At 36.8% G+C, this 15,478-nt stretch overlaps 1 protein-coding gene, 1 long non-coding RNA gene and 2 pseudogenes across 2 annotated transcripts; 3 read left to right on the top strand and 1 right to left on the bottom strand.

Annotated features, from left to right (window-relative positions):
* The first annotated feature begins 534 nt into the window (after nt 1-534).
* LOC137709847 (uncharacterized) lies at nt 535-2,320 on the top strand. The gene is made up of 3 exons (XR_011064937.1): nt 535-582; nt 959-1,033; nt 2,020-2,320. It is a non-coding gene; the product is annotated as an uncharacterized lncRNA (long non-coding RNA).
* Nucleotides 2,321-3,238: 918 nt separating this feature from the next.
* Nucleotides 3,239-3,922, top strand: LOC137711489 (thaumatin-like protein; annotated as a pseudogene).
* Nucleotides 3,923-10,992: 7,070 nt separating this feature from the next.
* Nucleotides 10,993-12,338, bottom strand: LOC137710040 (ADP-ribosylation factor-like protein 8a; annotated as a pseudogene).
* Nucleotides 12,339-12,949: 611 nt separating this feature from the next.
* On the top strand, nt 12,950-15,478 carry LOC137711491 (elicitor-responsive protein 3-like). Its single transcript, XM_068450735.1, has 5 exons — nt 12,950-13,111; nt 13,205-13,270; nt 14,450-14,576; nt 14,813-14,939; nt 15,202-15,478. Exons 1-5 carry the CDS (start codon nt 13,045-13,047, stop codon nt 15,256-15,258), a joined length of 444 nt encoding a protein of 147 aa, XP_068306836.1. The 5' UTR covers nt 12,950-13,044; the 3' UTR covers nt 15,259-15,478.

Consider the following 15,478-nt stretch of genomic DNA (forward strand, 5'->3'; position numbering starts at 1 on the left):
TTAAATCGTGAGTTTTCGTTTTCAAAATGTTTCGTTCGGTTACCTAGTATTTGAATGCCATTTTTTTGCAAATTTTTACGTATACGATCTTGAAATATATACAAACAAGTTTGACGGTTAGATTAGCTATAAGAAATCTTACATATGTGAGATTAAATCCTTACCGTTGAATTTAATCTAGCAATTAAATCATAAAAGTGTTTTTGGCGGGCTGCCAAAATTTTGGCGTGGCGCCTAAAAACTAAATTTCCAAAGAGAACCGCGCACTCTCTCCTCCTTTTCATTTCTCTCCCACAACTTCTCTGCCTTTCCTCTTTCAGAAACAAATGCCTACCCTCCATCCTTCATTTCTCAAACTCTCGCAACTTCTCTCTCTCCATCGCTTTGTCGCCGACTCCGGCTTCTAAGGATTTCTATCAAATTTCGATCCGTTCGAGTCGTCGTAGACAGCCCGACTTCACTCTTCCCTCCGTCGTCTTTCACTATCGATCCACCACTGCATTAATTTGTCGGCCGTTTTGCAGGTGCAAGATGAAAAGGTATAATCCACCAAGATGAAAAGGTATAATCCAAGATGAAAAGGTATAATCCACGCCTCTGCAACTGTTTGTCCCTGATCATATATATATATATATATATATATATATATATATATAATCCACCAAGATGAAAAGGTATAATTCACGCCTCTGCAACTGTTTGTCCCTGATATATATATATATATATATATATGCCATTAGTTTTTTTTTTTTAATTTATTTTTTTCGTTTTCCATGTTTTTATTGGAAAATGAAATAATTGTATTTGCTTTGATTGAATCGCATTTATGGATGAAACTATTTCGGTTCGAGTTTTATGATCTAGGTATCCAATTTTTGGTTGATTTGGGCATCCATTTGTATAATATTTGTTTTTCCTTTCTATAACACTTGCAGGTAAATTGTCTTTACATGCAAAGTGGAATTCTGGGCTAGATAGCTTACAACTGGTATCAGCACAGCATGGAGACTAGTGTGAGTATCATTCACGCCAGGTAATTTTGATATTTGAGGATTAACTTGATTAGTAGGTGTCTATATCTTCTTGTTTACACTGATAAAGATTATAAACAGTGATGAATTAGTGGTGTTGTGTTAACATTTCTTTTGCAATTTGATACTTTTCTATTTACACATTTCTTTACATGCAATTTAATCTGCATATTTGTGATTTCGTAAATTGATAAAATTGTTATTTTGATTCTACAACTTTGTAATTGAATGAAAATGGTTTCTACAACTTTGTAATTGATATTTACATACTGATGTGCAACACTCTGTCATATTGAAATGCCTCAACAGCTTTGATTGAGTTGGATTATTGTTGTCCATTTACATGCTTGGCAAATGCACCACCAGCATATACACCCACTTACAGCATTGACACCATAATGAGTTTATTGTTAAGTAGTTTGCATTTGAGAATTATGTCGTCCTCTTTCTGTCATGGGAAAACAGTTTTGAAATGGATATGAATAGGTTTCTCATGATTTTGGGTCATCCCATTTCTTTTTGCCTATCATTTTTCTCTAATGGACCAAGTGGGTGGTGCATGTATTGACGCATTGACTCTCCGTAAGGTCAGATTTGAAAGCTGATGCTTGTGATGGAAATGGTGATGAATTTGAAATGTTAGTTTTGATGTTTAAGTTAGATTGGACTCTCATATATCTATAGGTTATTTGAATATGTACCCCATCGTTTCCTGGTTTCCTACATTGTGCTTAGTTAATACGTTGTATAGTTACAATCGCATTTTCCTTTTCTAGGATCACAATTGCATTTGAGAAATATGATAAGGTTGAAAACTGTAAGAGAAATATTGATACTCCAGGGTTATAATCCTTCTTGAAAGCTTGATGTGAGTTTTTCTGTTGCATTTACCTTGTCATGAAACCCACAACATTATCTGTTGCATTTAAGAAAAATGTTGTAGGATTAGTTTCTAATGTTATATTTTTATGGTTGAATAAGTGTATAGATGTCGCAGTTGATCACTCGTCGTCGGAGTGTGACCAATGCACCTCCTGCATTATCAGCATCTACGGCTCCAGCCGTGAGTGCTCCATTGATTAGCGAGCCTACACCCTTTGCTGAGGCCACTCCTACGGCGTCCCCGGGGCGTGGAGAGACCTTGTACAAGCCATACAGATGTCCGGCCTTCAAATCTCACTACCAGCACTTCATCTTGGTCCACCTTCGACCTCAGAGCCACTTCGCCCTGCTGATACCTAGTAGCTTGATGTATTAAACCTAGTTCACTTTTTATTTTTCTTTTTTGTTCGGATCTTGTATGTACATTTTCATATATTTTATAACTAAACACTTTTGCTTGGTTAATTAATTATTCTTTCGAATTTAATTACAATATTTATCAAAAATTAAAAAAAAAAAAAGTTTGACCAAAACTACTCCCCACTTTGCACGACGCATGGCTCCGTCGCGCAAACCCACTTTGCGTGACCCATGCGTACGTCGCGCAAAGTGGGTTTGCGCGACCAACGAAGTGCGTCGCGCAAAGTGAGTTTGCGCGACGCACAAAGTAGGTCGTGCAAACCCACTTTGCGCGACGCACAAAGTAGGTCGTGCAAACCCACTTTGCGCGACGCACTCCGTTGGTCGCGCAAACCAACTTTGCGCGACGCACTCCGTTGGTCGCGCAAACCCACTTTGCGCGACGCACGCCGTGGGCCGTCGCGCAAACCCTAGCGTCTCAGACTTTGCGCGACGATTAACGCGCGACGAAGGTTGCGTCGCGCAAACCCTTAGGCAACGATTTTTTACTTTGCGCGACGAAAGTACCTACGTCGCGCAAAGTGTTTTTTTTACTAGTGTACTCACCAGCTGCAAGCTATGCATGAACAAAATCATACAAAGACATAATTTCTGAGGTCATGATATACTGATAAGGATGAACTATTCGGTGCAAAATCCAGGTGGCCTGCTTGCCTTTTTTCAGTGAGGATATGTTTTCAATCTTCAAGTTCAAGCCAAAAACATCTCAAACGTGTAAAACCACATGATAAGCATTCATCTCTTCTTTTTCACCCCTACCAAATATCAAAAACACGTAATCACACCTACCCTAGAAACAACCCCAAACCCTAAAAGGCAAGACCTCTTTATAAACCCCCTACAATCCCAACATCAAACCCTACTATAGAAAACCAAACCCCACAATAGAAAATCAAACCCCAAAAATGAGTTTCATCCAGCACATCCCCATTACTTTCTTCCTCCTCCTTCTCATCCCTCTCCACTTTACCCTGTCCCATGCAGCAAGGTTCAACGTCCGCAACAACAGCCCCTATATCGTCTGGGCAGCCACAATACCTGGTGGTGGCAGGCAACTCAACCGTGGAGAAACCTGGACCCTAAACGTGAACCCGGGAACAACAATGGCACGAATTTGGGCCCGAACAAACTACGCCTTCAACAACTCAGGTCGTGGAAAATGCCAAACCAGTGACTGTGGAGGACTCCTCCAATGCAAAGCCTATGGCTCACCCCAAAACACCCTAGCCGAGTATGCCCTAAACCAATTCGGTAACATGGACTTTTTCGACATTTCACTGGTAGATGGTTTCAATGTTCCAATGAAATTCAGTCCCACGTCAAATGGGTGCACAAGGGGGATCAAATGTGCTCAAGATATTAACACGCAATGCCCAAATGAGTTGAGGGCTCCTGGTGGGTGTCACAACCCTTGTACTGTGTTTTAAACGGACCAATATTGTTGCAATTCTGGGAGGTGTGGACCTACAAATTTATCCAAATTTTTTAAAAATCAGTGTAGGGATGCTTATAGTTATCCAAAGGATGATCCAACAAGTACTTTTACTTGCCCTAGTGGGACTAACTACAAGGTTGTGTTCTGCCCTTGAAATTAGTTACTCCCTTGATCTCGTGAGACATGGAATAGGCTAAAAAGTACTAAAAAGGTTTTATGTACGCAATAGTTTTAAAATTTGAGGGCTTTATATGCAAATACAGTATTTTACGCATTTCATGTTGTATGATTTATATGGATATCGCGCGTATTTGTTATTTTTTCATTTTAATTTTTCATATGATGCTATGACTTGATGAATAATGGTGGAAAGAGTGATCTTAAATTGAGCATAACTATAACTCAAGGGTTAAAGAGCCCTATTAGCCTAGTATCTATGACAAAAGTTCGTTTATATAGCACACTAAAAAAAATTGTCACTTAATACTACAGTCTAGTGGTGTTTATCTTCTTTTGTAAGTAAGAAGTTATAAATTCGAATTTGGTAAATGACGAATTTAATACAAATTAGGATTATCTACACCTATATAGACCCTATTTTTGGTAAGAACAAAAGAGGAGTACGTACACCCACACATGCCCTACTTCCTCTTCCTTTTTAATTTTTTATTATTTGAAAAAGAATAAAAGAGAAATGTCTACGTCCACACAAACCCTAATCTTTGCAAACCTAATCGTTGCTAAGAACTAAAAACACTATGATTTCTTTATAGTTTGTCTAATGGAATTATATCACTTGATTAGGCTATATGCCAAAGTTCTACCAACAAGCTTTTTCCTACGGATTTTATATACACCTTCACCACAAATAAATTTTGGATCTAAGGAAAGACTTGACTTGGTTGTCTTATAAGACCTAGCAACAATGGTCGAGTCGATCGAATTGTGTCGACGTGAGGTACTATTATGTGGCTATTCTGAGCTTCAAATTAACTAGCAAAAATGCTCGCGCGATGTTGCGGATTTTAAGATTGTTTAAGATGATACTATTTTCATATACAATTTGAGAAGCCTAAATTAGCAGCATATTAAAATGATCAAATGGTTGGTAGTATCAAACTGCTTATTGTTAAAAATATTGTGAATAGATTATATGAATATGTCACTGGAATGTAGATTTTATGAATTCGTCCACTTCCCGTTGACATCCACTTTCATTGCATAGCGGTGAAATATCTCAAAGCCCTTGATAAGTCCCGACCAAAAGCCTTGTTTGTATTGCTTAGCCAAGGCGTGATTGTACATCGCGGATGACATGAACTTCTCGATCTCTTTTGCCGCTAACATCTCCACTGGTCGACAAGCCCTTTTCAATTTCTACTTCAAGGATGCAATGTTCTTCGCGCGATCTTCCTCATGCATAGTAATCATCCCTACAATTGTTTCAAGCTCATTCGGCTCGAACGAGCCTATGTCTTCCATCCAGGGGGAGGAAAGAGGTAAGCATGAGTGGGAATATGAAGAAGAAGATTTATGGGGAGAGGTGCGAGCAGACCAAGGGTGGAAACTAGGCCCGGCTCAGGCCCAGTGCGGGCAGGGCGACCGTCCGGGGCCTAAAAAAATTGGGGGCACCAAAATTATTAGGGCGGTATATTTATATATGTTTTTATAAGAGTATAAATTTATAAAATTTGGTTTAGTGACAAAGAAATTTAACTAGAACTAGTGGTTTTGTTGTTTAAAATAAATGAGGAGGTCTTAGGTTCAAAACATCATGTGTGTTTATCTACATTCCAATTTTTACAAATTTCTTTTCATAACAGTATAAATTTATAAAATTCGGCTAAATGATCCAGAAGTTTAATTAGAAGCAATGGTTTTTGTTGTTTAAAATTAACGAGAGGTCCTAAGTTCGAAATGCTATGTGCATGTTTATTTTTTTCAATTTTTACAAATTTTTGTTTGGTTGTTAATTTATTTACTAGCTATGTGGGTTGCTATTTTTAAATATCTGTTCCAATTCAAGTCTAATCTTCAGCAAAGAGTAATGCGTAGACTAATTTTTTAGACCAAATTTGCAAATAATATTACGTGTCATAAAAAGGTTTAATTTAGTGTTCATTTATTACTTATACATATCTTTAAAGACTCAAAAACATTAATATTTTTTAAGTCTTATATTGATGAGGTTAGTAAATAAGAAAAGATAACTCACGGTTTATACAAAAACATTTTAAAAGTTCAGATTGAAAACAAAACTCATAATCTATCTACTTGAAAGCTTGAAGTTTTTTAGTTTCCTTCTCTACAAAATAAATTAATTATTCTGTGTTTCTAAATTATTGAGTTTGAAGTATTTTTCTAAATATAATTTTGTCGATGTTTGACGTGTGAAAACAAATATTTTTTTTATATGAAATGAGGGCAAATTTTTTGACTGGCCCTGGTGGGAACGGGAAGGTGAAGGTTTCATTGATTGACTTTGATATGGATTTCTTCATTAGAGGGATGAGAGAATGGGGTCTTTTGTGTTTCTTTATATACACCCAAAATCACCAAAATCAAAGGACAACTAAATTAAAAAAAATGAGATGTCTCGTACGTTTCCCAAAATTAAAAATTGGGCCCTAAATTTTGGGCAGTGGTTTGAATTTCCCTCTAGAGAAAAATTTGAAAATTTAGTATTTATAATTTTCGTGCACATTCTATGCATGTCTTATGCACAGTACATATGAGTTTTCCATGCATGTACCATGCACATAATGCATGTCCTAGGCACATAATATGCACATGGTATGCACATGATGTGCACAATACATGCACATGTTTTGTACATATTGTCCAAGTAGAATTTTGTATATTTTCTTAAGTTCTTTAGTTTTTGTCAAAAACTTCTTAACTTCTTTTAAGGATAACTGAAAGCATGGTACACTAAATGGTAAAAAGTAGAAGTGGAAGTAGTCATTAATCCCATTTCATTAGAATGAGCAACCATACATATTGCATCAAAGTGATCAAAAGTATTATCTTGATGCTCCAATGCCCCAATTTCAAAAGAAGGATAGTGGTGCAGCAAGTTGAGAAGGTCTCTGTAAGTTTCAACTTTGGAAGACTGCACAAAAAGAGACCTTCACAGTCTACAAAAAAGGGTGGCTAATGCCACGCCTATGAAGGAAGCTGGGATTGTCGGTCACGTCGACATCAAGCCAATCTATGTTGCCCTTGGTGCCACTGTGAAGATTGGCGTATGCCAAGAACAACTCAACTCCTTCCTCGTAAGCCTTCTTCTTCATCTCAAGGTAACCCTATCATCATACGAACACTATTTCAGTTTGTGTTTCAAGCTCCTCGATAGACTTCAACAACTCAATTCTTGCCCTACATGCCTCTTTTTTCTTTTCAATGTTAGCGATTCAAGTCTTGAAAAATGCGGCTTGTTCCTTAGCCATGAGGTTTGACGCATTGAAATCGAAGTTGGTAGTGACTTCGTTCTCATGGTCAGATTCCTCGATCGATGTTGTATAACCAAACATTGTTGAACTATTTCAGGCGTCTAGGCTAATCTTGTGATGAAGTTTGCAATCTGTTAGTGTGTGTGTGTGCGCGCGCGCGCATGTGTGGAGTTAATAATGTGAAATGTTGTGGTTTAATAGGTGAACAAAGACATGATTGCCTATGAAAAAGGCAAGAAATTGGCGCCAGCAAATTGTTGTAGTTCCCTAAACAAAGGATGGATACATGGCACCAAAAAATACCTTGGTGGGATACTTTCCCAAATTTTTTAACAAAAAAATGTGTGATAAAGAGCAATGTAATGTGTGATTTGGGATTCTCCTCAACATTTGGCAACAAATAGGATGATACTTACCCCATTATTTTAAGGCTTCTTTTAATGGAAAAGGTATCATCCTCATAGTTGTGTAAATCCCAAGCTAAAAAATGGAAATTGGTTAGCTGGCTTCCATGGTTTGTTTGGAAATGTATTGGTTGGCTTCATAACCTAATTGATAAGACAAGGTAGATAAGTTATACATGTGTTGTACATGACCTCACCTTTATGTCTTGTCCTAACCTACTTGAGGTGTGCATTCCATGTAAATGTGGAAGATGTCATTTCTTCTCATGTCAATTCATAAATGTTTAATAATAATAATGTGTTGTAAAAAAAAGAGTTTTAATTAGGGTTATATTTGGCCACTTAATTTGACCCAATGGGCTTTCACCCACATCATGGTAGACTGGTATAAATATCATTTTTTCACACAAACCCCATCACATTGAATGTGGGTTATAAACATGACAATCGAATATTCTTCGTATTTGCAGAGCAAATGCATGACTGAATGGATGCACAATATATGCACAACCTATGCATAAGGAGCTGCTTCTACCATTTAAAAAAAAAAAAAAAAAAAAAACACTTTAATCCAAATATACCATGACATGCACATTACAGGGACACCCCATGCAAGGGAAACAATCATGTGGTGTTGGGGATATCAACAAGTTCCCTGCAAGTTCGTTGGTTAAGACTAAGCTTCCAGCAATGCTTGCATTTCTGATGGACTATATCTTCTCCTTAGGACGGGATACACCGTTTCTTAGGTCTCCAGGCCAGTACCTTACCTATCAGAGGAAGGACTAACATGCGTTCAGCTGCATGTTTTATGTTCCATTGCATAGCAGGAAATACTAGGTATATGGAATCAGAATAAGCTGCCTCCCATGCTACACGACTATAATAGTTCGAAGCCAACTTATAGAAGTTGTAGTTTGCAAATAAGCAAGCTGTAATGGCGTGTTTGCAGGGCAATTGTTCAAGATTAAATTTTTGGCAAGTGTAAGTCTTGTAATTTATATCGACCATAACTTCACCGTCCGCGTGGTAAACATGAAACTCGGTGTCGCTTACTTTATGGACATGCATGTGCCTTGCATACAACGTGGTGGTGATCATACGCATTATATCCTACCTTTGACAAAACCATATTTGCAACACAGCCCTAAGGAAATCGATCAAGTAAAGTATGGGCAACCCCCTCGCAAAGTTAAATCGGATTAATCTCTCGGCAATGTTAATGGTCATTACGTTGTACCTCTTCCCATTCATTTGAGCCCGAGACCACTTTTCCACACTCACATCATTTAGGTACTATGCTACCAAGTCTCTCACCTTGATGAAATGTGTGTCAAACTCAGCATAGAAATAGGATTTAGTTGCCTTGTGATAGTGGTAGAAAAAGTTATCCTTTTTAGGCAAAACTTGGCCTTAATATTCCCTTTCAAGTGATACATGCATAAACTATGTTAAGCTTTTTTGAAAACCTTATTGACCACAATTATGATGCTTGCGTTGCAATCCAAAATTATAACCAAATTCGGTACATCCCCAAACATTCCGTGAATTTGCTTGAAAAACTGCTCCTAGCAATCATCGTTCTCTGTGTCGCCTATGCTGAAAGCCAAAGGGTAGATGTTGCAGTTACAGTCAAATATTATCGTGACTAAGAAGACACCTTTGTACTTAGACTTCAAGGGAGATGCATCAACTACAATAATTGGCCGCATCTATGACAAGAAACCCCTGACTAATGCACCAATTACAAAGAAAAAGTACCAAAAACAATGGTCTTTGTCAGTTAGAATGGTTGGCTTGTTGCCCAAATTTAGCCTCTCAAATTCGACACAATAGGTGGGAGGATTGGCATATGAGTCCCCAGGTGAACCATATCTTATGCCAATGTTAGTCATCTAGCCTGAGATGTTGACTTATAGCTAATTGTGACCTCGAGAGTGGTTTTAACATCGTGCACAACATCTGTGGCATTGTACACCATATTGGGATCATTGAACTTTTCCCTTATCATGTGACCAATAAGCCGTGTATTGACTTGCGGGTGACGATCCTTCAACAAAGCTAAATCATATAGGTAGAAGACTTCATCTTTGGCAATCCTAAACTCCCCAATACCTTTCCGGTATACAAAAATCCGCCATGGACACCGGGCATCCTTACACTTGACAATGAAACGCCCCTTCAAAGATGTATCGACCTTGTACTGAAAATTCCCTTTATTTGATTTCAATCAAAGCCTTCTTGACAGATCTTGCTTGTCAACAAAAAGGTCACCCATTTTCAAATACGGTTGTCAATCTGCGTTTCCCTCTACACCATAGCTTAGGATTTTCATGTAAGCATAAGAATTGATAGTAGATTCATTCATGCCTTCCACAACCGTTTCTCTTTCCCTTTCGATTTTCGACACGTGCACCTCTATTTGGTTGTACCTTATTAGTGTGTACATCACATTTTGAGTTGTAAAATTGGTCTAGGTAGTTGAATCAAATCTATACTACCATGATTCAAAGTCCACCATGGTAACCCAATCTATGTCATCGCCATCTTCAAAAGGCACATCCGTAGTACCCAAAACTCTTTGTTTGCTAGCTAAAGTACTCGTTACTTTAAACGTTGCATCCGACCATAGTGGGACCTTAGTGGGAGGTGGGTTCATACTGCCTGAGATGTGGAGCATGGATAATAAACAATAAGGACTATGTGTATTTGTTATAGGAGCCACGTTCCATGTCCTAAAGTACCTTAAAGTGAAGAGTATGAAATATGTAAGTATGCACTATATACATTGTACGTACGACGTACATGACATAAACACTATATCACTATGCACACGTCATGCAAAGGAAATGCACATGTCATGTACATACAGTGCACATGTCAAGCATATTAAATATATACTATATGCACATGACAAGAACATAAAATATACACTATATGCACATATTATGCATAAAGTTGGAGATTGGGCAGCGAGTTGCTTTTAATATTTATATGACACCATTTATGCCATGTTATTCATATAGTGGATACAATTACAACATTATCCGGAAGGATCACATATATCCAAAAGATTGTAATTTGCACATTAAACAACTCACAATGTCAAATTCGTTAACCAAAATAATCATATCATATGTAACAATAGTAGTGTGTACTTCACAATTCACAAAGACTAAGTGTATACGTGTAAACCAAAACATTGACATAAGGCTATTGCAACAGCCCCAATACGTTTGCCGACCACATAACAGAAGATGATGATGAATGGTTAAATATTGACAAACCCAACTGAGCAAACAACAGTCACTTTGATAACTTTGTTGAAATCCACTCTCGAAAATGTAATACCATTAGTCCCAAACAGTCACTTTGATAACTTTGTTGAAATCCACTCTCGAAAATGTAATACCATTAGTCCCAACAAGAAAAACCTCAAATATTTGACTTTGAATACTTAACAAGCCAATCATGACTATTAATGTTTGTAGAGTTCTTGGAGGATATCATGAACCAACAAACTTCCCTATCGGTGATGGATTTCAGATCCCTGGACAGCAAAATACGTTGATCAACACACGATTCGTATGTAAAACTAACATAATTCATATGTAAAACAAACACATTCATATGTAACAAATAACACAAACATCAATTTGTTCAAAGTAAACCACCACAATGGGCAACCGTATTCCTTACAAAGTATGAAAAGGTTCACTTACATTTCTTATGAAAAACCCTCTTTAGACGGAGCTTCCTTTTTGTCAATCTCATTATGTAGTACCAGCACTGGAATACCATTTAGCGATTGCTTTCTTAAGAGGTCATCAAGTTCTTTTCTTCAAACTTGCAAGTTATCACAATTAGCAACAACTGCAACACAACTGCAACTTGAAAAAAAAAGGGACAAAGTCAACATAACATATAGTTAGTTTTGGAAGATAAAACATCTTATGGAAGACTGGCATTCGTATCATTGCATATATAAACAAAAGATTAACAATTCTAGTGTGTCACCAACAATAACTATAATGTTTACTGTCATAGTTGGGAAAAAAAAAAAAACATTCAAATCATATGCCTACAAACTGTACAAATAAGCAGAAACATACACAATAGTGGAAACTGCACGACAATATCTTTCCCACATGTTTTGAAACTTGGGTCAACCACCAAGATCCCATAACTTTATTGTTGACATTCCCTTTTGTTACTTTCTTCATCCAACATGTACACAAAAGAGATTGCCTTAAGTAAGATAATTGTGCGAATGCAAATGCTTTAAGTAAGATAACTGTGCATTCCGTGTACAATTTCTTACATACTGTACCAAGACTTCTAATTCACAAACTTTTTCAAACAAACACCGATTCGAGATCGAATTCACAAACATTTGCAAGTTCAGAACAAAATTAACAAATATTGTGCATCAATTAAAATGCAAAACTCTAAGATTGAAACCCAAAAATTGAAACCCAGAAATCTAAAATAACAAAACCCACAAACAAATAAAGATTTCCATAACACATTTCGAGCCCTCTCTTCCCCATCCCTCTTTTGTTCGACTTCCCATCTTTGCAAATCCAAAAAACCTAATTGAACAAACAAGTAATTAGTTGCAGAAATGGAAACAATGACCAAGTTAGAAAGAGAAATAGATGAGAGAAAGACAGACGAACCTGATGGCAGTGGAAATATGGCTGCCCAACTTCATTGGCCGGAAAGAATGAAATTTTCCGGCCAAAATGCAAAATTTGGTACAAAAATCACATCTTTAAGGATGGAACATTGATGCAAACAAGAAACATCACTTTGAAGCTTCACTCTCAACTTCCCTCTATTCGAAATCGGAGCTCAGAGATTTGAGCTCAACCTAGAAACCCAGAGCTCATAGAGCTTTCGACATCCCTCTCCAGCCAATAAGAACATTGATGAAATGAGCTAAGGATTTTTAGTATTTATATGTGGGCATTTTAGTAATTCGGTTTTGTGCATGGTGGGCATGTTACGTGCATGGCCGGTTTGTCCCATTTTTGTCCCAAGATTAAGAAATTGTCCCATTTTGGGATATTTCCCTATATATATTTTTTTTGTTACAGTAGTGGATGAGATCGAAAGTTATAAAAACGCTAGCCGTACATATTTTCCCTAAGGACTAGCTCCACAGGCTTCCCTTTGATTTGGCCTTCACGGCTGCAAATCAACCATACATGCTCTTTGTACGGTCAGTCATGTTTTATTTTGGATTCTCTAGCTAGACGCCAAATATGTATATAATCTCTGGCATGTAATGTAATAAAAAGACAGATCCAGAGAAGAAAAAAACAGGGTCATAACTCGATCGATCGGTAAACTCACATCACAGCTCTCTCTCTCTCTCTAGGGATTAATTTGTACGTACCGTACGTTCTTTCTGAAAAATGGCGCCTCGAGGAACCCTAGAAGTTCAACTTGTTGGTGCTAAGGAACTGAAAAATATGGACGTCGGTAATTAAGTTCTCTCTCTCGTTTTGCATATGGCTCTTCAGTTTGTCTTCCGGCTTCGAATTTGTTTCTAACACCTAATATTATTGGATGTAGCGATGATGGATCCTTATTGTGTAATCACCTACAAAGATCAGCAGAAGAAGAGCGGCGTGGCACGCGGTCAGTTTTCTAGTCTACCTCAACTTTTTATGCAATGCTATTAGGATACATTAAACTAATATTTATCGCTACCATGTTAGTACTACGGTCTAGTAGTATTCTTTTTCACTTGTCAGTGAGAGATTTTAGATTCCATTTTCGCCAAAGACGAATTTGAACCACGTTAGTGCTAGCTCTTTATGAGGCATATCCCACTCCCTCACCCTCCTTAGTGTAGATAATATCCTCCATTCCAATAAAAATATAAAAATATTGCTAACATATTCACTAGTACAGTGGATTTCACATACATTAATAAGACCCACTTCTTTTATATTATTATATAGGTAATGTTAGGGTGACTAAAATTTTAAACGAAATTTACAAATCAAATGATGTGTCATTAATAGGAAATAAGCACGTTAATCAACACTTAAGTAATAATCTAATCATCAACAACCACATTATTTGGTTTGCAAATTTGGTTTACAAAATTTGGTCTCCCTAGCATTCCTTCTTCTTCTTCTTCTTCTTCTTCTTCTTCTTCTTCTTCTTCTTCTTCTTCCACTACTACTATTTTATACCACATTATTTGGTTTGCAAATTTGGTTTACAAAATTTGGTCTCCCTAGCATTCCTAGACCAAAGCATTCTTTCTTCTTCTTCTTCTTCTTCTTCTTCTTCTTCTTCTTCTTCTTCTTCTTCCACTACTACTATTTTATACCACATTATTTGGTTTGCAAATTTGGTTTACAAAATTTGGTCTCCCTAGCATTCCTAGACCAAAGCATTCTTTCTTCTTCTTCTTCTTCTTCTTCTTCTTCTTCTTCTTCTTCTTCTTCTTCTTCTTCTTCTTCTTCTTCCACTACTACTATTTTATACCACATTATTTGGTTTGCAAATTTGGTTTACAAAATTTGGTCTCCCTAGCATTCCTTCTTCCACTACTACTATTTTATACTATACTCTTACATGCATTATTAATAATGAGTAATGTGCTATTCCGAAGCACAAAACTAACACAATTACTAATACATTTTCTAGTAGAGTTGCGAATTCGACCATAGTGAGTGACAAATTAATTTTACAGGAAGCTGAGCAAAATGATATTGGAAACAGAAAAAGAATAATATGTTACGTTGAATCATTAATGGCATATATCAGCAAAAGTAATAAGAAAAAGAAAAAATGATGGTGCAGGTCAGGGGTCTATGCCAGACTGGAACGAAACTCTGCTATTCACCATTGCTGGTGCTGAAGATGATCTCGGGATAAAAATATATGACCAGGACAGTGGTTCCCTTGATGATTACGTAGGAGAATTAAAGTAAGTACTTTGCAATCTCCATGCATGCAGTATTCTGCAAACTTTGCATAATGTAACCGTTAAATTACGCTTTGCAGCTTGAATGTTAGGTTTACGGCAGTCTTGGAGAGCTAAAAAGTAATTCGGATCATTAAAATACAATGTGTGAAGTCCAGTAAAATATCTTACGAATAAGCTTGTCGATAGAGAGAGAGATAAAGAACCAAAACTTATTCTAAAACTTAATGTCGATACAGAATTCCGCTAGATGCAATAGTAACCGACACTGGTTGCGAGGGGAGAATGCCACCAACGCCATACGAGGTAATGAGGCATGACAAAGTCAAAGGAGAGATTACCATTGGCCTCTATTTCAATCCTGAGGTATTAATTCTTTCTCTTCCACTTAACAATACGTGTGTATGCATGAATATATATATATATATATATATATATATATATATATGTATGTATGTATGTATGTATGTATGTATGTACTATATGCTAAAAGCTGAACTAATATAACACTGATTTTTCCTCCATTTGCTTCAGATATCTGTATTTTGTTAACGACAATAATATATATTTTAAGAAAATAATATTAATTGCATATATATATATATATAATATTTTCGTTTTTTCTTAGCCTGGCCATGAAAGCCGTGGTGATTGCTGTGATGACGAGGAAGAAGAAGAAGATTGACATGGTGGATGCCTGAAGGATGTGCTTTTTCTCGACGCCACTACTTTATATGTTATATGGAAATGTTGCTTTTTTTATCTTTTTATTTGCTGTGAAGAATAATACGCACGTTAATCTCTGGTTTTGGAGATTTCAGTGTTAGCAATGGAACGCATTGTAATAATAAAATTATACTTGTTTTTGACGTTTAGTTTCTGTAATGTCGACTCAAATATTCCTA

The sequence above is a fragment of the Pyrus communis genome, chromosome 12 (assembly GCF_963583255.1).
Source record: "Pyrus communis chromosome 12, drPyrComm1.1, whole genome shotgun sequence".
Classification (NCBI taxonomy): Eukaryota; Viridiplantae; Streptophyta; class Magnoliopsida; order Rosales; family Rosaceae; genus Pyrus; species Pyrus communis.